The following is a 14,328-nucleotide window of genomic DNA, read 5'->3' on the forward strand; positions in this document are numbered from 1 at the left end:
GCCGCAGCCTTTATCGGCGTTTGCAGGCCTCGGGGTGACGGCAGGAAAAGAGGGCACTCCTCAGGCCTCTCCTGGGCGTGCTGCCGCCCGCGGGTGCCCGTGCGTGCTCCATCCTCACAAAACTCGTCCTCCGTTTGGGCTAAAAGTTACTCAGCAGCTTTAAAAAGCCACCTGCGGGAACCGAGGGATGGAAACCTCTCTGCTGGAAGCCTGGCTGGGACGCGGCGTGGCGACTGCCCCGTGCCTGCGCAGCACGGTGGTGGTGGTGGGCTCCTCTGCGCTGGAGCACTCACAAAACAACAGCTCCCCCCCCCCCCTTTTTTTTTTCTTTGCTTTAGTGCTTTTCCCCCAAAGGTGTTCTAGTATGACGTTGATTTCTTCCCCTAGCATTTAACGAGCTTGCTAAGGGAACGAAGTGCCTGGACGTGGCAACCTCGGACGTTCAGTCCCCTCGGCGCAGAAACGTGACTGCTGGATAAAGCACTGGAGGGGCACTGGGGTGACCTGAATTCCCAAGTTTTTGGCACTGAACCAGGAGGTGGCTCTACATCTGCTGCCGGGGGGATGAGGGTGCTTCTTTCCCACTGCAGATGCTTCGGCGCCTTTAGCAGAGGCAGCGACCGCAGCTCGGGCAGAGCGCAGGCAGCGATGGTCCCAGGGCTCCTTGTCTCACTCCACTGCGCGTTGCTTCCTTTCATAGCAAAGAAACTAAAGCCCAGGCAAGGTGTTCGAAACACAATTTTTACTTAATCCAAAGCATACGGGAGACAGCCAAGCTGAACCAGTTGGTGACAGAGTGACCACACAGCGCACAAACTAGAAGCACAGGGGCAGATGCTATGGCACGAGCATGGCTGAGCTGGAGGGAGCTGCCAGAGCTATGGTGAGTAGGTCTGAGGCCACACGGGATGGGGCAGCCTGTGGGATGTCCCTTTCTGGTGACCCAAATCATGCACAGCCATCCAAACAAGGAAGGAGAGAGCAGGGCTCTCGCCCAGTGAACAGAGTGACTTCCAGCCGAGGCCTGAAAATTCCTGAGCAGAAGCACTGAGCGCTTCTTCCAGCTCAAGAGCTTTTGCTCGCCGCTCGGTTCGTGGCCTGGACAAAGCTGCCACAGGGTGCTGTGGGGTGAAGCTCCTGGGGGCCCTTGGGGCCACTGAGATCGTGGACCCAAGAGCCTGGTGCAGCCACCTCTGCAAACATCCCCAGCACTCCTGGGATGTGACACTGCCTCGTCAGGATGTCTCCCGGGGAAGGTCAGCTTGGTAGCAGATTTCTGTCCTGCTTATATTCAGCAGCTGAGCATTGGCCACAGATGCAATCAGCTCTGCTGGCACTTTTCCGTCCCCGATTCTGTCTGAGGTTACAGCTCAGCCGTGCAGGATTGATCTGCGCAGTTATGCTCTGAGCTGGGCTGTGCAGGCTGGGGCTGCGAGATGGAGGCTTTGTCCTTCCCTTCTGAGAGGGATTTGGCTTTTATTTAGTGTGTAAGAACCTCTGTCAAGAACGTGCAGCACACACTGTCAGAATTAAATCTATTAGATACTTTCTGAATTATAAGGATTAAAAGGGATTTCTTTAAGGAGTGCAGCATTTTTACATTTTTTTTCTTTGTCTTATTTTTTTTTTTCTTTGTCTGGAATGGTATTTGCAAGGGAACAATGAAGACTTTACAGACCCTTATAGACTCAAATTTTCTGAAGTTTTGCATACAGACTATATTTGGAGCCATGAGACTATAATTAGGATAAGACGAGGCTTTTGTCACTAACATGTCACTGATTAAAAACCCATGTAATAAAATCTGGGATGACAACAAATAGATTTTAATAGCAGCAACATAATTACTGAGAGAGACTGATACAGGGCAAAATTAAGATTGTTTAGGTATCTTCATACTTTGTTTCTTCCTTCAAGTTCTTCAATTGCTTCAAGTGCTCATTTCCCAGATTCATAATACTGAGATTGAAATAATCACCAAATCGGCAGAGGATCTGGGGTTTTCTCATCTGGTTGTTGTGCTCTGTACTCTCAGCTTTCCCTGATCCCAGGTTTTCACCTGGAACGGCAGCCCAGTGTGATGTCTCACAGATCCACAAGTCAAGGTCTGACAGGTGGGGAGTCAGCAGGTGGCCACCTCCCTACGTGAAAACGGGGAGAGTTTACACACACAAAAAGGAGACCTTGGGCTCTGCAATGCTTTAGGCTGCTGAAGGATGCCAAGCAGATTCACTTTTGGGATCAGGATCCTTTCACTCCTCAGCATTTTGGCTGTGTTGCAGAGACAGGATACATTGCTATTCACTGCGTTCTTGGGCTATCTGGTCAACCGGGCTCATCTGTGGATCAAATCCTTCCCAGTACCATGTAATTAATAAAATGGTAGACCACAATTATTTACTCATTAGCAATAAAAATTATAATATGCTCTGACCTCTACGAGAAATCTGCTTCTTTGAAGATAAGACCTTTATCACAACTCTCTTTGAATAAAACTAAGAGGAGACAGACTTGTGGCTCCTCCTTAAATGGAAGGAAAGTACCCCCCTTGCCTCCAAAAAGGTTTGGAGTAGAAATTAATAAGAAACACTAGGACTGTTCGTTCCCCAGTGTGGCAGGCTGCCCAAGACTCAGGAATCAGTTCTGCCCCATGCGACTCTCTCGGGGCTTTTGAAGTGGCTCTTGAAGTGAATTGGACTCAAACAAGACTAAACAAGACGGCCACTGAGTCAATGCAGCCCACTCCTTGCTTCTTCCCGACGCGGCATGAGGGATGAGACCCATGTGCGTGGGACGAACAGGTGTTGCAGGAAGCCAGAACGTGCCACCCTGGATGTGCCACCTAGCCAAAACACCCCAAATGAAGCTTCTGTCTTTGAATCCACATGCAGAAGCTGAGTTTAGGGTGAGGCAGCACTGAAAATTCCTGTTTGGACAGACCCAACCTGTTCTGCTCAGAAGTGCGCTCAGAGTCACAGAGACAAGCCAGTGCTCCAGTTGCATTGTATGAAGTCCATCACGGTGCTAACGCTGGCTAAAAAAAATACATACATATCAAATTGTCCTTGCAGCCACCTTCTAATTTACATAACAGTGCAGGTAGCACCAAGGCCTTGCTGCCATGGCGTACAGGAAGCAGAGGACATGCCAGAGTACCCTTTGCAGTTTGGTGGCTGTGCTATAGTCATGCTCTGTGTCATTCTGCCTCGGAGGAAGCCTCTGGCAGGGGATCCTGTCTAGCAAAAGAAGTGGAAAGAGGTGGAAAGGTTTAGCTGAGACTGAAGAAGGGATGGGGAAGCAGCCCCTGGACCCCAGAGCAAGCTCTGGGCAGGTGAGAACAGCCCCAGTTTGCCCAGTGCTGCCCAGTTTGTTCCCACTCTGTAGGCAAGAGCCCACGCAGAGGAGGGGTGGAGGCAGAGCCCCAAGCCCTGCCCCGGGTGCTGTGCTGGGAGCTGCCAGGAAACCAGGAAACCGATCCCGTCATCTCAGGAGGCTTCTGTTCCAACACAAAAACCACTTCCCCAAGCGCGTTCTCATTTCAACCTGGAAAAAAACCACGAGGGGTTCATTTTCGAAACACAGTTTGTGCTTTGTCCTCAGGGACCTTGCCAAGGCCCCATCCAGCCTGGCCTCCAACACCGCCCGGGACGGGGCGTCCACAGCTCCTGCGGGCAGCCTGTGCCAGCCCCTCACCGCCCTCCCCCCGAGGCAGGTTTTGCGCTCCCGTTTCAAATTCCTGCCCCGTTTCCTCACGCTGGCCCAGGCGGCCAAATGGCTGCTGCGCTGGGGCGGGGGGGGGGGGGCGGTGAGGGGGGTGCCTTTTCTGCGGAAAGACCAGTTTGGGCCCGAAACCAGTCCCGAGGCGGCTGTAAGCAAGCCCCGCCCGTGTGCGCACACACATATAGTCGCGATATGTCGGCGCGTGGCGCGGGGCAGGGCCGCGAACTCCCCGCCCGCTCGCTGAGGTGAACGGGGGCCGCGCTGCGGGCCGGGCAGGCGCCGCGGTTGCCATGGCGACACGCCGCTCACCCCCCCTCCCCTCCGGGGGTTGCCATAGCAGCGGGGCAGCCAATCGGCGGCCGCCACTGCGGGCGGACGGGGGAAGGCGCGGGGGAAGGCTTTGCCGGTAGCGCCGCCGGAAGTGGCGGCGGGGCCGGGCCCGGAAGTGCGGCCGGCGGGGCGGGAGGGCCTGGAGGGGCGGCGGGGACGCGACGGGACAGGGCGGCGGCGGCTGTACCTGCACCTGCACCTGTACCAGAAGCGGCGGCGGCGGCAGCGGCAGCGGCAGCTCCAGCTCCTCCTCCTCCTCCTCCCCCTCCCGGTGCGGCCCGTGCCCGGCCGGAGCGCGGCCCCCGGCCCCTCCCCTCCCGCCCCTCCCCGCGGCCCTGCACGGGAAGATGGCGGCGGCGGCCGGAGGCGGCGGCGGCAGCGGCGGCGGCCTGGGGGCGTGGGGCCGGCCCGGCCTGTGAGAGCCGCGGCGGGGCGGCGCAGCGGCGGCGGCTGAGCGGCGGAGGATGAGCCTGCTGTGCGCGCAGTATCTCCGGTGAGAGCCCGGCCGGGGCCGGGGGGCGCCTCCTGCCGCCGGGCGAGGCCGCGGGGGGCTCGGGGGGCTCCGGGACCAGCCCCGCCACGGCGCCGGGGAGGCTCGGGCCGGGGCCCCCTCGGCGCGGGGGGGAGCGGGGTCGGTCCTCAGCCCCCGTCGCTCCTTGCCCCGGCCCCGCCGCAAGGTCACGCCGTGCCCCGGGGCGGCGGGGAGCTGCCGGGCCCTGCGGGGCGGCCCTGCCGTGCCCCCGCCGGCTGGAGCTGGGCGGCTGGGAGAGCCGGGCGGGACGCGGGGCCCCGGCCCTCGCTGAGAGCTCTGGGGGCTGGCACCGCCCGGCTCCCCGCAGGCTCCCTCGGCGGGCTCGAAATGCTTTTTTTGTCTCACAGCTGCGGGAAGGAGCGTCCTGAGCCGCCGGTGGCCTTTCGGTGTCTGTGATGTGCTGAGGGAGGGGGTGTTGTGCGCCTCCCAGCCTTCCGGGGCGCCTCGTGAGAAAGGTGTAGCGCTACCAGAAAGACATGCTGGCTCTTTCTGGAGACTTAAAGGCCTGGGCAGGTTTCTGGAGTGGGTTCCAGGAGGTTTTTGTATTTCCCAAACAATTCTTGTCTACTGTTGTGAAGCGCTTCAGCTGTGTCTCCGTGCTGATTCTTCAGATCCATCTCTTCCTCTTCATCTTATCTGTGCCTGCCTCCCCGGTGGTCCAGATCCCGACTCAAGCACCCGCCCCCTAAAAGTAGTTGATCTTTTGTCTAGTAGCAAGTTCACAAGCTTTTTTTTTTTTCCTTTCTTCGGTTAGAAACCTAACCTGTGCCGTCTTAGCTGTTTCTTCCATTTTTCCAGACGCTTATGAATACAAGGTCTAAAATGTCTGTTGTTAGCTCTCCTCTACTGGTACACGAGTTGCTTTAGCATCAGCACTAATAACGTCGCAGCTCCCCCCCCCCCGTGGCTCCGAGCCCCTGGCTGCCTCGTGTTCCTGCAAGGCAGCGCTGCCCCAGCCGCATGTGTCCTGCCCAAGGCACCTTCCTGCAGCACCAGGCTTTTTCTTGGCACCCCTTGTTCTGTGCCAAGCTGGAGATCCTCCTCGCCTGCAGCACGTGGGCAGCAGTCACCTCTCCCTGCTAACTTTGCTCCCCTGACGACGTAGCTCAGCCTCTGGTGTATTTTCTGACCGCTCTGTGTTTGTGTAGTGCCTAACGTAACAGGACCGAGCATCTGGGTGCTAATACCTTACATCTGGTGATTCCTGTGTTTGCTACCGCAAACCTGATCTTCTCCAGAAAAAGGAAGAAAAAAAAAAGGGGGGGGGGGAAGCCCCCAAAACTTTCCAAGCAGTCTGTAGCCGGTAACGTGCGCGTTTTCCCTCTGCGCAACGTTTGTTTCAGTTCTCTGTGGAGAGGGTAAGCTTGGGGGCAGTTTCCTTAAATCTGCAAAATGCCTTTTATGTCCACAGCAGCAGTACTGTGTACGTTTAATTCTTTGATTTGCATGGGGCAGAAATTGAGCTGCTGGGAACTGGATGGCTGCAGCCCAGGCACGGGAGGGAAGAAGGCCTCAAGCTCTCAGAGCCAGGTCTGTTAGTCCTCTGCCTTACAGAGGAGGGCATTCTCCTCGCGCCAGCATTGCAAGCTCCATCCGCACGGAATGGTGAAGGAACAGATAGATAGAGGGTAATGATACAAAAAGGTAGCTTGAAAACTGTTGAGCTGGGTAAAGGTGCGGGGCAGTTTGTCTCTGCTGGCCTTTCCCTTCGTAAAGCTAATGAGGGACAGAAAAGTTGGTGTGAAAAATCTTTCTCTGTGTATTTGAAGTTTAGGTGGGAGAGAGCTGAATATCCGAGGTGACCGTGTAATGCTTGAATAACTAGTGAAATAATGACTCTGCAAGAATCAAGAGACACCGAAGAGAATGAGCAGGGAAGAAAGGGATTCTTGGCCAGAATGCCTTAACTCCTCCCCAAGCAGCCTCTCGTTTTCTGTGTGTGTGTGTATGTACACGAATCGGTTGTTCTAAAATGCCGCTCTTAAAAGATCACGACCCTTCAGGAAGAGTGCAAGAGCTGAGAAACAGCTGGTGCTCCTGCAGAAGTTTTCCAGAATGAACAGAGAAGGTCAGACTTAATGTACCCCGTCTCTCTAAAGTCCTTTTTCAAGTCGTCTTCGTATGTCGTGAGATAGCGTTGGGGGTCTTTGCTTTCCTGCTTGCGATATCCTTTTCAAGGTCACCTTCCAGGAGTACCGGGTTGCATTCTGTCTCTTCTGAGTTAAGTTTCCTAGGTACTTCTCTTGGGTCTGTCTTAGACACTTCACAAAGATCCCTCGACCTAGTCAGGTGAGCAGAAACGTCAGAAAGTTCTTTCAAAGAGCTCTGAGGAGAGGGGCAGAGTTTGCATCTCTCTGTTCAGGTGAATGCATTCTCAGCCTGGCGTGTCTGATCTGGCTAGAAATTCATGCTGCTTGGGGAGTCTTCCAGTATTCCCCATATATCAAACTGATCTTGTGGGACAGGCATCTTAAAATAAGCATTCCATGTATCCTGCTAGCTACAGAAGGCACTTACAAGCAAATTGTACTGCCGATTGTAATAGCAATGAAACTTCCAAGTACTTCCTTTTTAAAGACAGTATTGAACTTGTATCCACCTACTCCTCTTGTCTTTGCTCTAAGGAAAGAGCTTCACTGCCAATTCCATGTGCTAACACTCAAAGTGTAGTCAACCTGGACTCAGAAGCGTAGCAGTTTGGCAGAGATGTGACTGTCTGGATTGTGTTTTACAGAGCTGTGAACTCCAGTTTCAAGCTAAGCGTGGCATTACTCTGGTAAATTGTGGCTTTTAGCACTATGTAAACATAGCATAAAAAGTGCCTGAATTACAGGGCTTGAACACTGCTTAGAAATCCCGGTGCTGACGAACCAGGAGGCAGTTTCCTTTAGTCTTAGGATGAGGCTATAACCAACTTCATTAAAGGTTTGACTGCTTTAATAATTTAAATTGTGGCTCTCTTTTCAAAGACTCCTCAGTAGCTCCATTTACTTCTGCATCTGCCGTGTCTCTGCGCGGTTGCTCCGTTGCTGTCTGCCAGGCCGTGACACACCTCTCGCAATGTTTCTTCCCTGTTAGTGGAGGAGGGCAGGAGCAGAGGTAATTTAGTGCTGCAGCCTTCGCGTGTGAACGTGTTCTGGTACCGATCCCTGAGGAGGATGGTGTAAAACCGATGTTTGTCGGTGCCCGAAAGGCACAAACCAGTACTGCTTGAAGCCCGGAGCGAATCCCGTGAGACAGGCAGAGTCAGTTAACTAGCTTGAGAGTATTTGGAAGGAAAAATGTTAGTAAACGTCAACTCAGGGTTTCTAGTCCAGCGATGCATGGCTGTAGCATGCCGCCTGGAGCTGACGGGGTCGCTGGGGCTGGAGGTGACCTCAGCAGTCCCTGTCCTACCTCCCTCTCCAGGAGGGGCGGCCCCGGTGTCGCAGCAGGTTGTTCAGGGCTTGACAGCCTCTGAGGAAGGAGACGGCCCGCGGTGCTCCTCCTTCGTGTTGTCTGAACCTTGCGCTCGCTTTCCTGCCACGTGCCGCTGCCAGCGGCCTGGCTCCGTCTGCTCATCCCAGCCCGCGGGCTCGTGGCTGCTGTCGCCCCCCAGGTCGCCTGCCCTGAGGTGGGTGAGCGCAACCTGGGGTTTCACAGACCTCGCTCCAGCTGATCTGCAGTCCTTTGTGACTTGTCTTCGTGTCCACTGGGTCTGGGAAAGTTTTCCCTCTCTTTTCTATGTTCTGCAATGATTAATGCTACTTTCACACGTTGTTTACTCTTGGATTTTAAACGGGAGAGGAGTAGCAGAGAGGTCAGAAAGCTGCGCTGGCCTTTCGGGAGGCACTTCTTAGCAAGGCGTTTTCTCTGGGGAGAAGTAAAGGGAAAAGTGTTCCGTCTTTTTTTGTCCATACAAGCTGTTCCCCGCACGTGGTAACTAGGCTTACTGCCGTTATTTGACATGAGCAGCTATTCTTCAAGGCAGAGGGCAGTGGTTTTAAAGGCAAGTAAGATTGATGATGAGTACTGCTTACTGCAGGTCTACAGGCTTTGCGTGGTGACCTATGAAGTAAAAAGAATTACAATTAAAAAAAAAAAAGAGACATTAAGCAATTCCCCCAGAGCTACCAGCTAGAAGAAACGCTTCCTGCTGCAAGCCCCCAGACACGCACAGTGTCTCTTGGGTCTGTCCGCTCAGTGCGTGCCAGGCAGCCGTAGCCAAGCAGCTCCAACTCCCCCGTTTTTCTTCTCATGGGCTTTTTGGGGCTTTTTACATCCTTCTGCCACCCAGGGGCAACTTGTGCTAAGGTCGCACCATCTTTTGTAGCTCTTACGCTGTGTTCTGCCCAGGGAAACGAGGCTCCTGTGAGCGTCCTGCTTACCAGCTGTCGCTCCACTCTCCCCAGTGCTTTTGACGAAGTTGACCCATCTGCGGAGGCACAGGAGTCTCGGCGCTGACCGTTCCTATCGACGTGGTGGAAGCTGGCCGCAAGGAGCAGCCGTCCAAGCGGCGCTCCCGCTGGAGAGCAGCGGGCAGAGCTCACTGGGCTCAGTAGGCACCCCCGGGGCTTCCCGCTAGTTGTGGGGTGTGGGGCTTGAGCCTGTGCCGCTGCAAGGTCCTGTTGGGGCAGACAGGGAGGCCGGGCCCAAGTCCCGTGGGCATTCAGGGACTGGCGGGCGTGTTTCGGCTGGCATGGCTGGCAGGGAGGTGGCTCGGTGTGGGTGGAGGCAGGGGGAGAAGGCCGCAGCGAGCAGGTGACTTGGCCCTTCTTCCTTAATCCCTGGCCGAAGGCTGGCCGTCTAGAGAGCTGCTGCTGCTTGCAGGAGCACCCCACTCTTCCTCTCACCCTCTCCCCTCGGCCCTGATTTGATGGTGTACGCTTTGGGCCAGGTCTCCAGAGAACTGCTGTATTTCCTCTTTTTTAACCCCCTCCGTTTAACTGGACTACGTGACGGACGGGGGGAGCTTTGTGCACGGCAGGAGCGAGGCGCTAACAGCAAGGGGCTGCTGCTCCTGGTGATGTAGTGCTTGTTGTCACTGACCTGTAGCAGTAGTAGAGCATGCCCCATTTCCTAGGATGCGTGAACCCCTGCGTGCCCGTGTGTGGTGTGGCTGTCGCAGTGGTACCCCAGCTTTGAGGCTGGGCTGAGACCCCTCCTTTTCCTGCTGCAGCGCACGGCCTGTGGCGGTCGCTATTACTGCGCTGTGCTCGGGGTTACTGCGAAGCGGTGTTCCAGTGACCTACAAGTGCAGTTAGTGTAAGTGAAGCTGCAGCTGTATTTATTTATTCGTTCTTGGTTGTAGGGATGACTCTTGCGGCAGGTCTTGTCAAACCACGCAGGAATACGCAGGTTAGAACCTGTGCTGAAAAGGAGGGGGCCCCGTTGTGGCAGGGTAACCAAGCGGTGCTTCCCTGGAGCTGGGAGCGGGGCTCCTGAACTGAACGCGGCACTTTGAGCAGGCTGTCCCTCTCCCTGAGTGCAGGCTTGCAGAGGTTTTGGGTTAAGTTTCTTCATTTTAGAGCAGGGTGAGAAGATAAACTTGCCTGTTAACATCGACTTGATGATGGCTTAGCTTGTTTTATTTCTTTACTGAATGTAAAGCACACCATGATATTCAAGCTACTCACAAAATCCATTCCTTCTGTCTAAAGAGTATCGTCCTCACAGGAGCTTCGTAACGAGTAACCCTAGACTTCTCCGATGAGATGTGTGTTGGCCTCCGAATAAGCTGATTTGGGCGCTGAATCGTATCGTTCCCTTCTACATCAGGCAACCTAAAGCTTCATTTCATTCCATCTACCTGGAAGGCGGAGCTCCTGGGTTTGCAGCTCTGGCTGTTGTGGGCATCGCGATGCTTCCCGCTGGAGAAGAAGAGGCCGGCTGGAGCCGCTGCTGGGCGCCCTTTGGGCTGACGGGGAAGACGGCGGCTTTGGATGGGTGCCTCGCCTTCTGCCCTCCCTGCTGCGCCTGGTGCAGGAGAGGAGGGATCGCGGGGTGTGCGTGGTGGCCGGGGAAGGAGGAGAGGGGGGGGCCTGGAGCTGCTGGGGGCCGAGCGCCCTTCGACGCTGCTCTCGGGCCTCCCAGCAGAGATTCACTTGTGTGAGCAGACCCGTCGGAGCGAGGGGTGGTAGTAAGGAGTGGTGCTGCGGGGTGAGCCGGGGCCGTGGCTCTGCCCTCGGGCCCTGGTTTCTCGCTGGCCCTTACGGGAGGGAGCGCTGGTGGCCCTTCTGCCTGCGCCCCGGGTGCTCGGGCTGCGGGCAGCGTCTTGTCGGATGCAGTCTTACGGTTAGCCTGGTTTCGTCACCACTGCTCGCAGTGCTGCCTTTAGGCCCTGTTTCCAGGCTCGTGTGGCCGCTGCTGCTCTTCCCACTTAAACTTAAGAGCTGGAGGAGCGGTTCAGGTTGTAGGCTTGGTGTCTTCCTAGACAACCAAACGCGGGGGAAATTGCTGAAGCAGTGTCTGGATATTGCGTATTTCAATTCCTCCAAGCTGTATTTGCAGCTGCCCATTCAGATCAACGTCATGCTGTGAGGTAAGATGGAACAAGAGCTTTTGGAGTAACGCTAGGCCTGCTTTCTTTTCTTTCTGTATTCCAGTAGGACATTTCTCGGATTATTCACACTGGCTTCTGCACTCAAGGGATTATCGTAAGGAACCAGAAGGCTGAGGAGTCTCTTGGGACTGTTAGCCTGCTCTGGGCGACAGACCGAATTTCACCGATGGGACTCAAATCAGAGATACCCTTGAGGTACTTAGGAGTCCTGCTAGAGTTAATTTTGTCTACCACCTGTAGGGGGGAAAAAGTCATTTTTCTGAAAGTACTTATAATGTCTCTCCCTCTCTGGAGATATTCAAGGACGCCTACCTGGGCAGCCTGCTCTAAGGAGCCTGCTTTGGCAGGGGGGTTGGACCCGATGATCTTTCGAGGTCCCTTCCAAGCCCTTCGATTCCGTGATTCTGTAATACATCAGGGGTCTGTTTCCCATATTTTAATTTCATTGTGTTGTTGCAAATATCTTCTAATGCCCAGCCCTATTGAACACTTTGCTGCTGCATCTAACGCTGGTATGTGTAAGCTGATTTTGTATATTTTTTCCCCTTTCTCTGAAGGAGCTAATTAGCTTCCTTACAGCTAATGTCAGGAGGGGAGGGGAGTGAATATGTGACAAATCAGTTGGGAAGACCATCTTTCAGCCCTTTGGTCTACGATAGTCCTAGAAATTCTGCTACCGTGTTCTCTGCCGTACGGCCAGCCTCCTGGTATTCGCTTTGCCTTGGTCGCTCCGATTTGACAAAAGCACGTGGTACTGCTTTGTGGCAGGCAGCTGTGCCATGTCACCTTTTTTTAAACCAGGGGTTCCTGGAGCCGGTAAGGAACCTTTGACAGACTCCAGCTTCGGTTCTTCTGCAGTCAGCGAATGTTTGTACCAGGGCCTTTGAGCATTTGTACTCCTAATTTGAGGTACATTTGAGCCATTGAGAGGGGTCTCTAGGGCAGTCTTTGTAGACCAGCCTCCTAGTAACTAAAAATAGAAGAGTTAATCGTCTGCCCCTGTGAAGAGGGGGAGAAAGAGGGAGACTTGCTTGGCTCTTGCCTAGATGCTAGGTGTCTGTCTTGAAGCGGTATAAATGCTTGTAGAGGACGATGCAGTGACAGAACTGCTGAGGAGAGAGGCTTGATCTAACCAGCTGTTCCTCGGGGGGTGGGGAAGCAGGTCTGCTTTTATCAATGTCGGTAAGAGTAGTCTTCGTCACTTAAGAAGCGTATGAAAACAGAAGCAACTCTTCGAGCTTCAACATTCAGCTGCAGTTGCTAGTAAAAAAGGAAATGTGATTTCATTTTGGATAGAAATGTGGGATTCGAGGAAGGCTATTTTTTGTATGGGTTACTGGTTATAAATGAAATGATTGAAAGATACGGGGTAAACTTCTAGTAAAAATCTAGGAGGGATTTTAGTTTGTGTTAATACCATCCATACGCATGAAGTTGAACCTACATGTAAAATCTTTAACTAGAAAATAAATGATAAAGTGCTTAATATGGATCCTTGCAACTAATCTGAAGTAATACAGAATACCTTAATTTAGGAGCATGTCACATAGGGTATGTAAGGGTGTGAACTTGTGGAGATTTTCCCACCTGGTGCGTACGTCCCTGTATTACCTCGTGTTTGAGATGGCTTTAGTTTTGAAGCAAGCTGTAGGAGTGACAGGGCTTGGGGCAAGGTCAGGTGTAGGGAATCGTGGCTGGCGGGGTGAGCTGAAACACCTGTCGTTCCTGGTTTTGGTCTCAAAGACTGCAATAACCTCTACAGCTTTAAGCTATCCCAAAAGGTATGTCTGGTATCTTTCTCGTGAAGATACCAAATGCTTGCTGATGCTGTCTGGGCAACTACAGGCTATTTTGGTAGCTTCCATTGTAGCCTGCTGGGTAGAAGTGAGCATTAAAAAAGGTGCTTGGTGTCTACCTGTAACATTATGTTGTGTATGTAGACTTTTGGGATATTGTCTCAAAACCAGGTAAAATTCTGCACGCTTTGCATTGAAGATAGTTATAAAAATGTATCTTACGTGTAACTGTTCCTGTTAACTCCTGAAATAATTCTTTGAGGACTATGAAACTGGCAGCTGCTATTCTGGAGTTTTTGAGACACGGCCCAGGAGTAGTTTGCGTTTGAAGAAGACCTCTGAGCCTTGAAGGACTTGGCTGCAGGAAGCCTTCTCTGTAGGGCTGACAGTAACGTTGAGCATATGGAGCTCAGATTTTGAGGCTGAAGCAGCGTGATTCATGTAGTTTCCATGCTTTTCTGTCAAATGCCAAAACGCAGTGCCAAACTATTCTATTTTCCAATTTGTTCTGGATGTGCTAGAATACTCCACGAAGCGTTTGTGTGGTGACAAGGTCCGAGCTGTTGTGGTTGTGGAGTGAAATGCCAGAGCTGAGCTGGCTTCTGCGAGCGGAGCACGCACCGGCGTTGAGCTAATGGCCTTTAATTACGCGCTCACGCCGGATCTTTTCCCGGCACGATCCGTTCTTACTCAATTTGCAGCAGAGATGCAGAAAACGCCGGCTCGGTGTAAGGCACGGCTCGGTGTAAGGCACGGCTCGGTGTAAGGCACGGCTCGGTGTAAGGCACGGCTCGGTGTAAGGCACGCCGAGGTTCTGCAGGGCCAGTGGGGTGGCTGGGGCCGGCTGCTCCGGCACAGGGAAGCGTCTGCCCCTGGAGGAGCTGGGAAGCACACGGCACGGTGTTTTGTGGGAACGGCAGGGTGAGGGAATCGCATACCTCGTCTCTGGACGTCCTTCCAGCCCTGGCATTTTTTTCCCCTCGGGCTGGGGGTTGTAGCCCAGAGTCTTTTCCCCAGCCGTTGCAGTGGGCGGAGTGAGCGTGGTGAGCAGCTCTGCTCTGCGTGAGCTGCTCGGAGGCAGCCCTTTTTGGGTCTGTATCTGAGGTGTTGAGATGTACGCTTGAAATACAATGACTTTTGTAAAAATGGGTAGTCCCCCAAAGCAGGACTAGCCGTAGAAGTTACCGATTTGCTCAGAAGCTTGCTCCCAGCTGGCTGGTGAGTTACTGAGGCCGGATTGGTGCGTTACAGGTTAACTGGCAGTACCGAGAGCAGGGCAGCTTGGTTCAGAGCCGGTCCTGACCTGCCGTGAGCAGAGCTGCAGGGGTACGCTGGGCTCTGCGGCTGAGCTGCACCGCTTTGGCCAAGGGTTAGTTATACGTGTTGGTTTTCCTCGGGACCCGTTTGGC

At 53.9% G+C, this 14,328-nt stretch overlaps 1 protein-coding gene and 1 long non-coding RNA gene across 8 annotated transcripts in view; one reads left to right on the plus strand and one right to left on the minus strand.

Moving 5' to 3' along the window:
• Positions 1-376: 376 nt before the first annotated feature.
• LOC121073650 lies at positions 377-3,800 on the minus strand. The gene is made up of 3 exons (XR_005821855.1): positions 2,946-3,800; positions 2,435-2,842; positions 377-2,339 (listed from the first exon to the last, which is right to left on the minus strand). It is a non-coding gene; the product is annotated as an uncharacterized LOC121073650 (long non-coding RNA).
• Positions 3,801-4,405: 605 nt separating this feature from the next.
• The window catches only part of SMG7 (SMG7 nonsense mediated mRNA decay factor), a 51,504-nt gene continuing 41,581 nt past the window's right edge, over positions 4,406-14,328 (plus strand). For 6 of the 7 annotated variants that reach the window (XM_040564757.1, XM_040564758.1, XM_040564763.1 and 3 more), the window contains exon 1: positions 4,406-4,543. In XM_040564757.1, the coding sequence (XP_040420691.1) occupies positions 4,515-4,543 (29 nt within the window). In that variant the 5' untranslated portion in view covers positions 4,406-4,514. The remainder of the gene's footprint in view (positions 4,544-14,328) is intronic. The other variant, XM_040564760.1, reaches the window with a different exon arrangement.

This window comes from Cygnus olor, chromosome 8, assembly GCF_009769625.2.
Source record: "Cygnus olor isolate bCygOlo1 chromosome 8, bCygOlo1.pri.v2, whole genome shotgun sequence".
NCBI lineage: Eukaryota > Metazoa > Chordata > Aves > Anseriformes > Anatidae > Cygnus > Cygnus olor.